This window comes from Capra hircus, chromosome 3 (assembly GCF_001704415.2).
Source record: "Capra hircus breed San Clemente chromosome 3, ASM170441v1, whole genome shotgun sequence".
Lineage (NCBI taxonomy): Eukaryota > Metazoa > Chordata > Mammalia > Artiodactyla > Bovidae > Capra > Capra hircus.
In genome coordinates, this window is record NC_030810.1 from 70,720,103 (window position 1) to 70,735,847 (window position 15,745).

Here is a 15,745-nt window from a genome sequence, read left to right on the forward strand (position 1 = left end):
CTCTCAGAAAAGAGACTCTATTAATATAACTGTAAGGCTATGTGTGAAGAAGCTAGAAAGAATTAGAATCTTCAGTCTAAAAGGAAGATAACTTAGTGTATGTGAGTGTGTGTCGGGGGTGGGCAACTCCTGAAGGTTAAAGAAGTAGCCCCAGGAAAATATGAAAAGAATGACAAAGAGCGAAAATGGAAGCAGGTTTCACAGGTTCAAGAAGGGGTTACAGAAGTGAAAGTGTATGGAATATAAGAGCAAACGCAGGAGTGTCGGGGAAATCTCTGATCTTTTGCGGTAATATGATGGGTGGACCATTATTATCTGTCACACCCTTGGTCTTAGTGTTGGGGTAATCTCTGATCTTTTGCGGTAATATGATGGGTGGACCATTATTATCTGTCACACCCTTGGTCTTAATGTCGGAGACACAACATAAAATGCCACCCTTGTTCCAATCGATGTGGCAGTTCTGTGATCAAGAGTGACAGATTAAGAAGGCCTTACCAAAACCCTTCCCCCTCCAGCTTGCCATAGGCGTTACTGTTGTTTATTCGCCAGTCGCGTCTGACTCCTTGCGACCCCATGGACTCTAGGCCTCCCCTTCCCTCACCATCTCCTGGAGTTTGCCCAAGTTCATGTTCATTGCATCGGTGCCAGCCATCTCAGCCTCTGACACCCTCTTCTCCTTCTGCCCTCAATCTTTCTCAGCATCAGGGACCTTTCCAATGAGTCGTCTGTTCGCATCAGATGACCAAAATACTGGAGCTTCAGCTTCAGCATCAGCTCAGGGTTGATCTCCCTTAAGATGACTGGTTTGATCTTGCTGTCCAAGGGACGTTCAGGTCTTCTCCAGCACCACAGTTGGAAGGCATCAATTCTTTGGCATTCTGCCTTCTTTATGGTCTAGCTCTCACACCATACATGACCATGGAGAAGACTATAGCCTTGACTATATGGACCTTTGTCGGCAGAATAATGTCTCTGTTTTTCAACATACTGTCTAGGTTCCTGCCAAGAAGCAACTGTCCTCTGATTTCATGGCTGCAGTCACAGTCCACAGTGATTTTGGAGCCCAAGAAGAGGCAGTCTGTCACTATTTCCACCTTTCCCCTTCTATGTGCTGTGCAGTAATGGGGCCGGATTCCATTATCTTACTTTTATTAATATTTAGTCTTAAACCAGCTCTTTCACACTCCTCCTTCACTCTCACCAAGAGGCTCTTTAGTTCCTCATAGTTTTCTGCCATTAGAGGGCTATCATCTGCATCAATTCAGTTTGCTTCAGTCGCTCAGTTGTGTCTGACTTTTTGCGACCCCATGGACTGCAGCAAACCAGGCTTCCCTGTCCATCACCAACTCCTGGAGCTTGCTCCAACTTATGTCCATTGAGTCGGTGATGCCATCCAACCATGTTATCCTCTGTCATCCTATTCTCCTCCTGCCTTCAATCTTTCCCAGCATCAGGGTCTTTTCAGATTAGTCAGTTCTTCGCATCAGGTGGCCAAAGTATTGGAGTTTCAGCTTCAGCAACAGTCCTTCCAATGAATATTCAGGATTGATTTCCTTTAGGATGGACTGGTTGGATCTCCTTGCTGTCCAGGACTCTCAAGAGTCTTCTCCAACACAACAGTTCAAAAGCATCAGTTCTTTAGCACTCAGCTTTCTTTACGGTCCAACTCTCACATCCATAGATGACTATCAGAAAAACCATAGCTTTGACTAGATGAACTTTTGTTGGTAAAGTAACGTCTCTGCCTTTTAATATGTTGTCTAGGTGGGTCATAGCATTTCTTCCAAGGAGCAAGCGTCTTTTGATTTCATGGCTGCAGTCACCATCTGCAGTGATTTTGGAGCCCAAGTAAATAGTCTGTTACTGTTTCCACTGTTTCCCCATCTATCTGCCATGAAGTGAATGGACTAGACACCATGATCTTCGTTTTTTTGAATGTTGAGTTTTAAGCCAGCTTTTTCACTCTCCTCTTTCATCAAGAGGCTTTTTAGTTCCTCTTCACTTTCTGCCATAAGGGTGGTGTCATCTGCATATCAGAAGTTACTGATATTTCTCCCGGCAATCTTGATTCCAGCTTGTGCTTCATCCAGCCCGGCATTTTGCATGATGTACTCTGCATATAAATTAAATAATCAGGGTGACAATATACAGCCTTGACATACTCCTTTCCCAATTTGGAACCAGTCCATTGTTCCGTGTCTGGTTCTAACTGTTGCTTCTTGACCTGCATACAGATTTCTCAGGAGGCAGGTAAGAAGTTCTGGTATTCCCATCTCTTGAAGAATTTTCCACAGTTTGTTGTGATCCACACAGTCAAAGACTGGCGTAGTCAATAAAGCAGAAGTAGATGTTTTTCTGGAATTCTTTTGCTTTTTCAGTGATCCAATGGATGTTGGCAATTTGATCTCTGGTTCCTCTACCTTTTTATAAATCTAACATCTGGAAGTTCTTGGTTCATATACTGTTGGAGCCTAGCTTGGAGAATTTTGAGCCTTACATTGCTAGCATGTGAGATGAGTGCAATTGTGTAGTTGTTTGAACAGTCAGTCTTTGGCATCATCTCCATATCTGTGATTATTGATTTCCTCCTAGCTATCTTGATTCCAGCTTGTAACGCATCAAGCCCAGCATTTCTCATGAAGTGCTCAGTGTATCAGCTAAACAAACAGGGTAACAGCAGACAACCCTGTCCTACTCCTTTCTTGATCTTGAACCAATCAGTTGTCCCATACAGGTTTCTAACTGTTGCTTTTTGACCCAGAAACAGGTTTCTCAGGAGACAGCTAAGATGGTCGGGTATTTCCATCTCTTTAAGAGCTTTCCACAGTTTGTCATGATACAAGCAGGCAAAGGCTTTAGCATAGCTGAGGAAACAGAGATAGATGTTTTTCTGAAATTCCCTTGCTTTCTCTATAATCCAGCAAATGTTGGCAATTTGATCTCTAGTTCCTCTTCCTTTTCTAAACCCAGCTTTGACATCTGGGAGTTCTTGGTTAGCATAATACTGAAGCCTAGCATGCAAGATTTTAAGCATGACCTCACTAGCATGGGAGATGACTGCCAGTGTCTGATGATCAGCACATTCTTTGGTACTACCCTTCTTGGGAATTGGGATGACAACTGACCTTTTCCAACCCTGCAGCCACTGCTGGGTCTTCCAGACTAGCTGACATAATGAATGCAAAACCTTGATGGCATCACCCTTTAGGGATCTGAATAGTTCTCCTGGAATTTCATTGCATCCACCAGCTTTATTAAAGCAATGCTTCTTAAGGCCCACTTGACTTTGCACTCCAGAATGTCTGGCTCTGGGTAACTACACCATCATAGTAATCCAGATCATTAAGATTTTTTTTTTTTTAATACAGTTCTTCCATCACAGGCCTAGGGGATCCTAAAAGTGTGGAACTAGAAGGGACACTGGCCCCTCCTCTGGTTTTCTAGTTGTGGGGAAAATGGAACTGATCTTGGGTGGCCTCAGTCTGCAGTGGCTTGAAGCAGGGTTCTTATTCCCGGCTAGAGACTGAGGTCAGGACACGGCAGTGAGAGCACTGAATCCCAGCCTCTAGTCCACTAGGGATAGTGGCCAGTGACAAGGCCCTGGCCTGTCGGCTTTGTAGAAATGAATTTCCACAGAGAGACGGAAAGTAGTAAAACCAGTAAAATGTTTATTAGTAGGAAAAGGTATGTGTGACTAGACTTACACGGGTGGACTCAGATGGAGCTGCACCCTCGTGGCAGCCTGAAATATGGGGCATTTCTGCCAGGTTTCCTTTGGCCAGTCATCTCGCTTTGCCTGGTTCGAGTCTGTATTTGTTTTCTCTTGGGGCCTTCTCCTGTATGTGTGCATCTCTTAGCCAAAATGGTTTCTAGAGAAGAGGCCTTATGGGTAGGTTGACGTCACCTACTATGGCATGATGCCTCTTTCTGTTTTGACCTCCGAGGAGCTTTATTTTGAAAATGAGGACTACGGGGTCTCTGTATTATCTTATCTGGGCAGGGCTCAGTTTCTCTTTCCTCCTGTGCCCCAACAGGGGACAAACTCCAGTTGCTTAGACTGGGGACCATCTATCTCCTGCCTCAGAAGCCATAGGGCAAAGGGGATAAGTCCAAGGTCATGCTGCTAATTAGACAAGAATGTGAGACAGCCTCCCCTCCCTGGAGATCTTAGGGGCTATGTAACTTGGAGTCTCCTATTGGAATGCTATCTGGGAAGGACAGCACCCTGAGCTATTACCATGTATTCATTTTCAGTACAATTATTTTTATCAAATGTGCTAAACAGTTACCTGACACAGATCTAAGAAACTAGACACAGAGTAGATACTGAAGGCAGTAAAAATATGGCAAAAAATAAACAGGAGCAGTAAGCAGGGCTTCCCTGGTGGCTCAGATGGTAAAGAACCTGCCTGCAGTGCAGGAGACCCAGGCTTGATCTCTGGCTCAGGAAGATCCCCTGGAGAAGGGAATGGTTGCCCACTCCAGTACTCTTTCCTGGAGGATTCCATAGACAGAGGAGCCTGGCAGGCTGCAATCCTTAGGGTCGCAAAGAGTTGGACACGACTGAGAGACTAACACTTTCACTTTTTCACTTTCAAGCAGGTAAAGCAACCCAGAAGAGAAATTCGACTACACAATTTTTTGCCTAGGGCTATTTCCTCTAAAAGCTATTTCCTCTGTTTGAAAAAAAAAATTAGTTTTATCTAGGGTAAGGAATGCTAGGTACGCACAGGAAACTTCCAGAGCTTACACCACTAACCAAAGTCACTACCTTGAGAGCAGGAGGAAGGCGCAGCTGCACGGAAGTTTCTGTTTTCCAATCCACAAGAAGGGTGTTGTTCAGATATAGTGAAAGAGAATCAATTATATGTGATTACAGAAAAGTATCTCATGACTATACTTAACAGTTGAAATCAGGCCTCGAAGATGACCATCATGTTTTAGGCTCCTGGCTTGGGGGGATGTGGAGAGGAGGAGGGGGCCAATGGAGACACAAGGAAAAGGTAGAAAAAGAAAAAGCTCCCCTCTCCGGTGGTCAGAAAAGTAAAGAGACAGAAACAGAGGAGAATAAAGACTCCCAAATCCCCGGGGGTTCTTTGGATCTACTCAAATTTTCTTATCACATCCAAATAGGGAATTCACCACTTAGGGTAACAAGGTGTCCTTGGGAGGCCCCAGCAGGAGGTCAGCCTGCTGAAGAAATGAAAGAACTACCCGACAGTTCTAGAGCTTCCCTGCCAAGCACTCTTCTCTCCAGTTCTCACAGAGGTGCTCCTGGTAGCCTGGCAACCGCCCCCCAGGCCCCCTGGCATGCTGCCGTGTTGATGCGCAGCAGCTGTGGGGAGTGCTGGGAGGACACGGTACAAACTGGACTGAACGGCGGAGTCCTTCTCCACCCAGCTCTCTCCTGCCACAACACAGCAGCCCCATCACCCCGTGAGTTATGGGGTCAGCCTCAGTGTCTCCTTTCCTCTAGACATGAGGAGGCAAGGGTGGCCCCAGACCTCTCTCTCTTAATCTGGGAACTGGAAAAACCAGGTGAAGATGGTTAGGAAGTCTCCCAGGTTAAGGGAGACCTGGGACTGTGACTCCCAGCAGGATAAGAACGGCTGTCGGCTGGCCACCACTGGGTGCTTCTACTGCCGAGATGGACTCAGAGATCTGCGCACTGCCCTCCCCCATTCTCAGGTCACGAAGAACCTCTAAAACCCTGACTCTCAGAAAGGGCCCTACGTGATGCAACATACTTCACACAGAATCTCTACTTTTCTCCACGCCCGAGACACATTATGTATACAAAGGGATGATAGGGAGGAAAGAGCTCAAAGTCAGGGGGCCAAGCTGCAGTCACCTTATCTACATCTCTCACCTCCCTCAATCATCTTCAGCCACCCTCCAGGCTCTAGGCACCAGCTGGCACCAATTTAAGAGGCCTTTGAGGCATGGATTGGTCAAGCACTCGAGAGAGTGCCTAAGTTTGAGAAACGCTAGGATAGGACTGCACTGGCCCAAGACAACTGACTCATATTCAGACTGAGGCCCAAGGCCTCTATGGAAGTGTTTTCAGAGCTTTAGTGCCCATGGAGATAAATGAAAATCCCTTATATTTGCTCATTAAGTCCCCAAGCCGTATCTCCAAACCAAGGGCAAAATGAGAAAGAAAAAAAAAAAATGTGATGAGGGACATGGAAATGTCATCTCTAAAGTTCTGACCAGATTCAGACAAGGTTGATAGCAAAAAGTAAGCTTCAGAAGACCTCAGTGAGTCCTAGAAAAGGGGACTCCTTGAGCCACCACCAGGAGCAGTTCTATCACTCACTGCCAGGGAAAGCGGGGGAGCCCAGCAGACCGAAGCACCAACAACCGCAACACCTCTTCTTTGTCTCAGTTTTTAATAGTATCTTTTATTTGCCTCTTGAAGTCTATACCTCTGATTGAGTTGATGTTCACTGCTCTTCTTTTTTTTTTCACTGCTCTTTTTAAAATTTATTTTTAATTGAAGGATAATCGCTTTATAATATTGTGTTGGTTTCTGCCATATATCAACGTGAATCAGCCATAGCTATATATATGTTTCCTCCTTCTTGAGCCTCCCTCCCACCCCTCTAGGTTGTCACACAGTCCTGGTTTGAGTTCCCTGAGTCATACAGCAAGTTTCCACTGGCTATCTATTTTATATACGGTAGCCAATACCTCTTCTGAGTCAACACGACAACTTGCAATGACCAATTCACAAATGAGATGCAATAGCTTAGAAAATATTAATATTAAAATGAGTCCTTCCCAAAGTCTCTGCTTAGGTTTAGAATTCATCATTGGATTATCTTAAAGGCTGGGACTTTCAGTTCAGTTCAGTCGCTCAGTTGTGTCCGACTCTTTGTGACCTCATGAATCGCAGCACGCCAGGCCTCCTTGTTCATCACCAACTCCTGGAGTTCACTCAGACTCACGTCCATTGAGTCAGTGATGCCATCCAGCCATCTAATCCTCTGTCGTCCCCTTCTCCTCCTGCCCCCAATCCCTCCCAGCATCAGGGTCTTTTCCAATGAGTCAACTCTTCACATGAGGTGGCCAAAGTACTGGAGTTTCAGCTTCAGCATCATTCCTTCCAAAGAAATCCTAGGGCTGATCTCCTTCAGAATGGATTGGTTGGATCTCCTTGCAGTCCAAGGGACTCTCAAGAGTCTTCTCCAATACCACAGTTCAAAAGCATCAATTCTTCGGTGCTCAGCTCTCTTCACAGTCCAACTCTCACATCCATACATGACCACAGGAAAAACCATATCCTTGACTAGACGGACCTTTGTTGGCAAAGTAATGTCTCTGCTTTTCAATATGCTATCTAGGTTGGTCATACTCCTTCCAAGGAGTAAGCATCTTTTAATTTCATGGCTGTAGTCACCATCTGCAGTGATTTTGGAGCCCCCCAAAATAAAGTCTGATACTGTGTCCACTGTTTCCCCATCTATTTCCCATGAAGTGATGGGACCAGACGCCATATCTTCATTTTCTGAATGCTGGGACTTTAGTAAAAGAGAAAAACTGAGCTATGGAGTAGCAAGGAGGGAAGTGAGCACAGCCTGAATGAGCCGGCAGCAGGAGAGAGCCAGTTTCTGGGACATGGAACACAGTGAGTTCTAAAGGGCTGCTGTGATTAACACACTGGAGAATTCTAGGACACACTCTTTTATGTTACTGTCAAGTCAGATCATAGAGTACGACAGTGTCCCCTAATCCCTTGCAGTGCACAACCCGCACAAAAGCACACGCGATGCACCAGGAGGGACACAGACACACCACTCTTAAAGTTCTGACCAGATTCTGACTCGGTGACTCTGTTGGTTTAGGTTACCTATTTGCTGCAGTCAAGCTGCAACTCAGGCACAGCCGCGGTAGAACAGACAGGAAACATAATTCCCACCTCCATTCCAACAAACTCTATTATGACCACCTCAAGTGACCACATGGTTCTACTAGAGTCTTCTCCTCCAGCAGAAGCTTTAAACCCTCCATCCTCTCGTCTAAAAGGAAGAAATGCCAAAACCCAGGGACAGCCACAGGCACACAGAAAAGCAAGAATAGGCTTAAATCCTCTGAAATGGGGAGGATGAATTTGAAAAATAAAGACAAAGTATGGCTTCTAGGGGGCAAGCACTTTAAGTCCTAACTTGTCCCATGATTTCGCCTAAAAATGAATGATACATTTTGTCATGACAGATGAGAGTTCTCTTTTCTGTAGTAGGTGCCGGACATAATCACAGTTCTCAAAATAAAACCAAACAAATATACACACCTGAAAACTGGGTGTGTGTGGCAGAAGCAGGAAGTGAAAGGCATTCTAAAACTTGTTTAGAAGTATTGGGAAAAAAAAAGAAGTATTGAGTATTCAGATACATTGAATGTCAGTCCCACTGGAAAGTAAAAGAATTATACTGCTCATAGGCACCAACTAGCCACTGAAGAAGAGGGTGGCTACTGAGATGGAGAGGATGGCTCAGAAAGGCTCCCTAGTGGCTCAGTGGTAAAGAATCCACCTGCCAACGCAGGAGACACAGGTTCGATCCCTGATCCGGGAAGATCCCACGTGCTGCACAGCATCTCAGCCCGTGCGCCTTAACTATTGAGCCTGTGCTCTGGAGCTCGGGAGCAGCAACTACTGAACCTGGAGCCCCATAGCCGGTGTTTCACAACAAGAGAGGCCACCACAGTGAAAAGCCTGCACATCACAGCTACAGAGTGGCCCCGACTCACTGCAATCAGAGAAAAGCCGGAGTGCAGCAACGAAGCCCCATCACAGCCAAAAATAAATACGTAAAATAAAGTCTCATAGAGACCCTTCACTCCTCCACTGAAGACAAACACAAGTTCACAGTTCCTCATCTACCATTCCAAAATCCCAAAACTCTGAAAACGGAAACATTTTAAATAACTCATTTGGCAGCACAACAAACCCTAGCTCATTTGGTGACAAAAACATAATGTGATTTACACAAAATCATCTGTAGTCTATTCATCTCACTTTGTGTGAATATTCTTACATTAAACTGTTGTAGTAATGAGTTTCATCATGGGATGGTGACTCTAGCCCCCTTTAGAGGTTAGATAGATGTACCATATTACCTCCAAATTTTTAAAACGCATCTGGTTCCCAGGGCTTCAGACAAGGGGGAAAGTTTATAAATATATAACAGGGTGACATAAGAGCCCTGCAGAGATAACTACAGGCCCAAGAAAGTCAAATTATGTCCTGGTGGTTTCAATCTAACCGGCCTCCTACACAAGCCAGAGGACAACATTGTGTTAGAAATGGGAGGCCTGTTACCACAGGGTCCCTAACCACATGTTAAATCCTGGGTTCCTACCTTCACATATTCCAGAGTTGGGTCCAGAAGATGCTGATCCCTGAAAAGAGAAAATACAAACATGAGAACAATTGGGAACAACTCATTCTCACACTGGGTACAATGTATCTAACATTATTTCACCCTGTTCATTCACATTATTAAGATGAGTCCACCTCCCAGACAATATCCACAGCCAGGAAGTTAGAAAAGACACGTGTTTTCCTGTAAAATTCAAGCCCCAAATATTAGACTATTTATGGCTAGTAATTCTAGAGTCACTAAAGCATAAAAATCAGCCTAAAACTCTGAGCTAAAGAGCTGTGAGGAGTAACAGACACCAATAAAGCAGGGCCCCGCAGCACTTTGGACCAGGCGGCTGTGCCACACCCTCTTTGGCAGAAAACAGAAGCTCAGGTGGGGAGGACAGCTGCCCAAGGTCACCCAGCACCCAGATAGGTGAAGTTTGAACCCAGCTCTGCTTCTAAATCCCCTTTGTCTTTTGCTATCAAGCTGAACAACTCATTCTAATTTTCTTTGGTACCCCAGTGTTTTTTCTCTCCCCACCTAACGTCTGCTCAGATCTATTATAATACTGTTAGGATTAACCAGACAGGTAAAAATAAACAGCAACAGTGTCACTGAGGAGGCTGATTCATTACAGTGTAAGAGGATCTTAGGCAAAGGAAGGGAGGGGGACACGTGACAGCTGATGCTTCCAATACTGGCAGAGTTAGGGCAAGGTGCCCACCATAACACAGGATGTGAAAAGACGGTGCCTTTAGAGACTTAAACTTCACAAAATCAACACATTCCCCTGAAGAGATGAGATCACTTTTTAAAGAACAGAGTGGCTCTTAAGCTGGTGGGGAGGTTGTCAGCATATCTACAGAAAGCACACGGCCCTCAGGAGGTGGGGGATCCCCACCCACAGGCAGCCGCCTCCGGAAGAATGAGCTCAAGCCCAGACCCTCAGGGGCTTGGACACTTCCCTCTGTGGAGAGACCCCCGGGAGACGGTAGCACTTCTGTCCTGAACAGGGGCAGTGGACCCCTGCTTGGACACAAGGAGTGGCTCCCACAGCTCAGGGGCAGCCCATCTTGTTGTAAAATGGACCCCATCCTCAGAGCTGTTCCTGGACTGGTCTGTCCACTGAGTCTTGCACACAGGGCATGCACACAGAGGCAGGCTGGCTTCGGAGACGCTCCTCTAGGCTGTGGGAGCACATGAGCTTCTGAAATGAGTCCCTTTGTAAGGCCAAAGTATCTGAGAAGGGCTTAAGCTCAGAGTCCCTGGTGCACTTCCATCAAAGAGGAGTATAAATCAGTCTTTCAGAGCCTTAAAACTAAGCATACTCTTTGCCACTAAGCTTGTGTTTGTTCATCAGGCATCTTTTCCCAAAGCGGCCGAGTCTGTCTGCTGTGCTGGGTCACCAGCTCTCCTTCTGCAGTCTGGACATCAAGCTGATGTTTCCAGGCTTTGCGACCATGAGACCACATGGCGAGGGACTATAAACTTCGTCAGCAGGGCTTTGGCCAAGCTCCCTTTTAAGTTCTCAAACTCCTGGGTTTCTACTGAAGCAACATTTTAGGCTTATAGGCATCCAGTCTCATGCTAATCATCCAGTCCAGTGGTCTGGCCCTGGGAGTGCAGAAAGATGTTACAGCCACTTGGACGCTGCTTCTCATCTTTTTCAAGTGTCTATTTTTAGGTATGTTCTAAAACGTCCATTATATACACTCATTCATGTGTGTCTTAATGCATGGATAACAGTGTAGGTGTGTGCTGTTTATAGCAATGATTTGGTCCTGGGAATCTCTCCACACTAAATAATTGAGGACTCTGAAAAATTTTGTTCATGTGGGTTATATCTACTGATTACTGATATTAGAAATTAAACCTGAGAAATTTTCAAGGTGTTTGTGAATTCACACTTTAAAGGTAAATCCATTAAAATATTTACATAAACAACATTTTTATAAAAACATGTTTTTATAGCAAAAATTTAGTGAGAATAGTGACGCTGTCATTATTTTTGCAGATCTTTTTAACATCTGGTTTACTAGAAGACAGGTGAATTCTCATATCTACTTCAGCATTCAAAATGTTGTGATATGTTTTGGTTGAAACAAACGAAGAAAATCCCCCTTCATGAAGTTATGTAATTGAAAAGGGAGGGATACTTTAATAGGTTTTTCATATAATTATGGATGTTCTACTTTAAGAATATACCAAACCTTGACAAGTAATAATTTCTTAAAGGTTAGCTGTGGACTCTGAGGCCATCTCTCTTACTCTTTTCCATCTGTCCTGCACTTTGAATGGATCTTTTGTCCATGTCTGATTCTTTAACCACTATTCTGGAAAATATTGGTTCACTGAGTTACGCAGATCTGCCAAATTTTGATCCAATTCATTATAATGTAAAAAAAAAAAATCACATTTGTTAATATCATCACTAATCTCGTTAGAAGTTACTGCCTATAGGGAATTGTCAAGCTCATGGTGGAGGATTCCATGTGTCTTCTAAAATTTTAATTTTTCACTGGAATTTTTTTCATTGGCAACTAACAAGGTCAGATATTTTCCCTGAGCTTCATTTCACTCATTTTGGAGGAAATAGCTTCCAAATACCAAGACCACATAGTCATGATCTGTAATTTTAACTTTTTTTAGGTGTTCAAAAGTCATTCTTTTAATAAATTCTTTTTAGAACTTTGCCCAGGATCTGCTCTTCTCACCAGATTTACCTGTAAAAATCCTTTCCCTTTCACCTTTCGAAAGCTGAAATATTCCTCTCTCTCTTTTCTAGAGATAGACCTGAAAACTGAGCTCCTTCTATCAGGACAGACCCCTCAAGCTCTATTGGGAAGAGGGTGTGGTAAGCAACACGGCTCAGGCTGGGCGCTGTGTCTGGCTGGTTCCTGAGGCAGCCCCAGCTGCAGTCAGTTAGGGTCCCCATTCAGAGGTGGGGTCACCTCCAGGCAGGTGGCCCTTGAGATACAGGCTGGGACCTGGGACCCTTTACTGCAAGTGTTTGTATCCAGATAAATATCACCTGGAGCAGCAGAATACAAAAAACCATAAGGGACTAAAAATAACTGCATCTGCCCATGGTTGGGGCAGGTCCTGAACAGCATGATACAAAAAGGCCCAAACTCAGCTGCCATTTCTGGGCTGCTGGGAGCAAAAGCAGCGTACTGCGCATGCCCTCTGCACCCAGCAGGACCAAGGGGGTTGGAAGATCATCTGCATCCCCCTTCTAGCCCAACCCACCAGGCTTTCCTTCCCCTCACCCCATTTACGGGACCAGCTCTCCCCCACCGGGGGCTGGTGAGCAAGGGCGCCTGTTGCTTGTTTTCACCCCCTCCTGTGGCATCAGAAGAACCCTGCCTGAAATTCTTGGCTGACCTCTTATCAGTTTCTATTGGTTAAAGAGTCCAAGGACCCAGCTCGGTAACATACCTGCTCTCCCCACCACCCTGCTCTCCTGCCCAGTGGCCCCAGCACAGAGGAGCCTGGGGTGTTCTCCCCAGCATCCCCCCAGGCTTGCATGGACTCCAGTGTTCCCATTTGATCCTCCACCACACACACTTCTCTTGGCAGAAGAGAAGGAAACAGGAGGTGCTGGTTAGGGATGAAAACTGAAGTCTCCTCCCGACCCCACCCCCCAAGTGAACCCTGCTAAGAAAGCTCTGTTCATTCTGTAAGCAGAACACTGTGTGAGTGCTAAGTTGCTCCAGTCGTGTCCGACTCTTTGCAACCCTATGGACTGTAGACTGCCAGGCTCCTCTGTCCATGGGGATTCTCCAGGCAAGAGTACTGGAGTGAGTTCCCATTTCCTTCTCCAAGGGATCTTCCCAACCCAAGGATCAAACCCATGTCTGCTGTGGTTTCTGCACTGCAGGCAGATTGCATTCCTCTGCTCATCCTTTTCAGAGGCAAGGGAAGGAAGACGAAGAGAGTATGTTATAAACCCCAAAGCCTTAAAAATCATTGCCTTGAACCAAATTAACAGTATATTGGGTTGGCCAAAAGTTTCGTCAGGGTTTTCTGTACCATCTTACAGAAAAACTCAAGCAAACTTTTTAGCCAACCCAAATATTTTAATGTAGAAGTGCTGTGTCTCCTTTCTCAGCCAGCCTAACCCTAACTCTAATCCAACTAACCACAAAGAAGACATAAGCTAGAAACATAGCAGTTGCCCTGTAGCCCCAGCCTCTAATTTGAAATAGAATATCCAATTATTCATATAAGACTGCACAGCAAACACTCCTTAAACCACATCTTTATACTCTCCAACAGAGTTCACTAGAAAACAAACAGAGAAACTTGGCAATACAAATGAAAAGCTTTTTTAATCTTTTTTTTTTATTTTGCTTATGCCAATTATGAATCCCCACCCATGTGAATCCATGAGGTTGTGTGCATCCCTACCCCTGAGAGTCTGGTGGGCACCATCGGCCCTCTGTCAGGCAGGCTGCCCTGCAGAGCACCATCCACAGACCGCAGGAAAGCAGCAGGATGAAACCAGACTCTGTTATTCTGTTCTTAAGTTTATTAAGTCTTAAATAACATCACTGTGCTCACTCTGGTTAAATCACTCTTTCCAGTGTCCCACTTTCTCAAGTTCATACTGAGGATGTCTCGCTGGAAGTCCCAGAAATGTTACACATATTTACTATTTTAGTTTGTTTCTCATCAGTAAACAGGTTAATAATTTCCTCTCTCTTAAAGGGACACTTGAGCTAGAAGTGTTTGCTATTTTGAGTTAAGAGGTTCTCCGCCTTGAATACACAAACAGAATTTCACTGACATAGATCTTTTCTGAGCAGTTCAAATGCAGATGGAGATGGAAGTGCCCTATGTCTGTCTTAAATGAGATAATGTTTTAAGTGAATGGATGTTTACTTATTTAAATATTATAGGCTAAATTAACGGCTAACAGTGATGTCACACAAATGTTCATTTGGATATAACATAAAAAGGAAACGCCTGTGATAACATGATTATTTCATACAATGGAGGGATGTGAGAAACTAGATCCAGCTATTTCAGACTGGGGCTCCCCTAAACTACACGCACACCGTTGGTTTGGTTTAGTCACTCAGTCATGTCTGACTCTTTGCGAACCCACGGGCTGTAGTCCATCAGGCTCCTCTGTCCACGGGATTTTCCAGGCAACCATGGAGTGGGTTGCCGTTCCCTTCTCCAGGGGAACTTCTAGACCTAGAGAATCGAACCTGGTTCTCCTGCACTGCAGGTGGATTCTTTACCAACTGAGCCACCAGAGCCCTCCATGCACACTAGCAACATGCAGAATTTGCACTCTTCCTCTGGAGTTCCATGTATGTTTACTGCAATGGTATTTATACAATGGTATCTCCCTCTACAAGGTGAGCAATCCAAGAGAAATGGGCTGCTCACTTCACATTCAGTATTGTATTCATCCCAAAACATCAGCAAGCAACTACAGTAGGCCAGACAACGGAAATACAAGAAGCAAAGGCACAGGTGCTGCTTTTATAGAGAGGCTGCAGCAAAGCGGGAAAACAGATCAACCAACTCAGCACAATTCAAGTTAGAGAGAGAGAGTCAGTGGGAGGGAAGCTCCATAGAGAGGCCTTGAGGCAACACCTGAGTTAAGGTTTGAGGGCTGAGTAGGGACTTGTCCCAGTGAAGCAGCTGTGGGGCAGGTGGTGATGAGAAATCCTCAGGCAAAGAGAGAAGCATGTGATAATACACTACATATGGCGGACCACAGCCCTGAGGAGTTGACTTTCTGTTAGCCCTGGCCACCATCATCTCTCACCTGGACTCTGCAATACAAATCCCCAGTTCTGCTCCATCTCTACAGCCTCCACACAGCAGCCAGCATGATCCGTACTCAGATCACTGCCCAGCTCAAAATCCTCTACTAGCTCCCATCCTGTCAGAACAAAACCTTGAGGTCCCACTGTGGCCTTTGAGGCCCTGGACTGCATGACCTTGGCCAGCTCTCCAACCTGTGTTAGGCAGAATTTCAAAGATGCCCCTTTCCTGAGATTCCTGTCCCTTGATGAGTTAATCAAACACTAATCCAGGTACTGCTGTGAAGGGATTTTGCAGATGTTAATAATGTCACAAGTCAGCTGACTTGGGGGATTTGACATGAGGGAGTCTGTTGCCAGCATGATATTATGAGAGGGTCTGTGACAAGACAGAACCCACAGGAGATGAGAGCTGCCCCTGGCAGATGGCCAGAGCCCACAGTCCTACAACCACAAGGAACTGGATTCTGCCAGCAACCTGATGAGTGTGGAAGCACACTCCCCACCCCAGAACCTCAGGTGAGAATGCAGTCACTGACATCTTGAGTGAGACCCTGAGCTGAGAACCCAGCTGAGCCACATGGGACTTCT

At 45.3% G+C, this 15,745-nt stretch overlaps 1 protein-coding gene across 2 annotated transcripts in view; it reads right to left on the minus strand.

The window, feature by feature from the left end:
* Positions 1–15,745, minus strand: part of BCAR3 (breast cancer anti-estrogen resistance 3) — a 219,119-nt gene that overhangs the window by 84,596 nt on the left and 118,778 nt on the right. For both annotated transcript variants that reach the window (XM_005678085.3, XM_018045779.1), the window contains exon 3: positions 9,366–9,405. In XM_005678085.3, the coding sequence (XP_005678142.1) occupies positions 9,366–9,405 (40 nt within the window). The remainder of the gene's footprint in view (positions 1–9,365; positions 9,406–15,745) is intronic.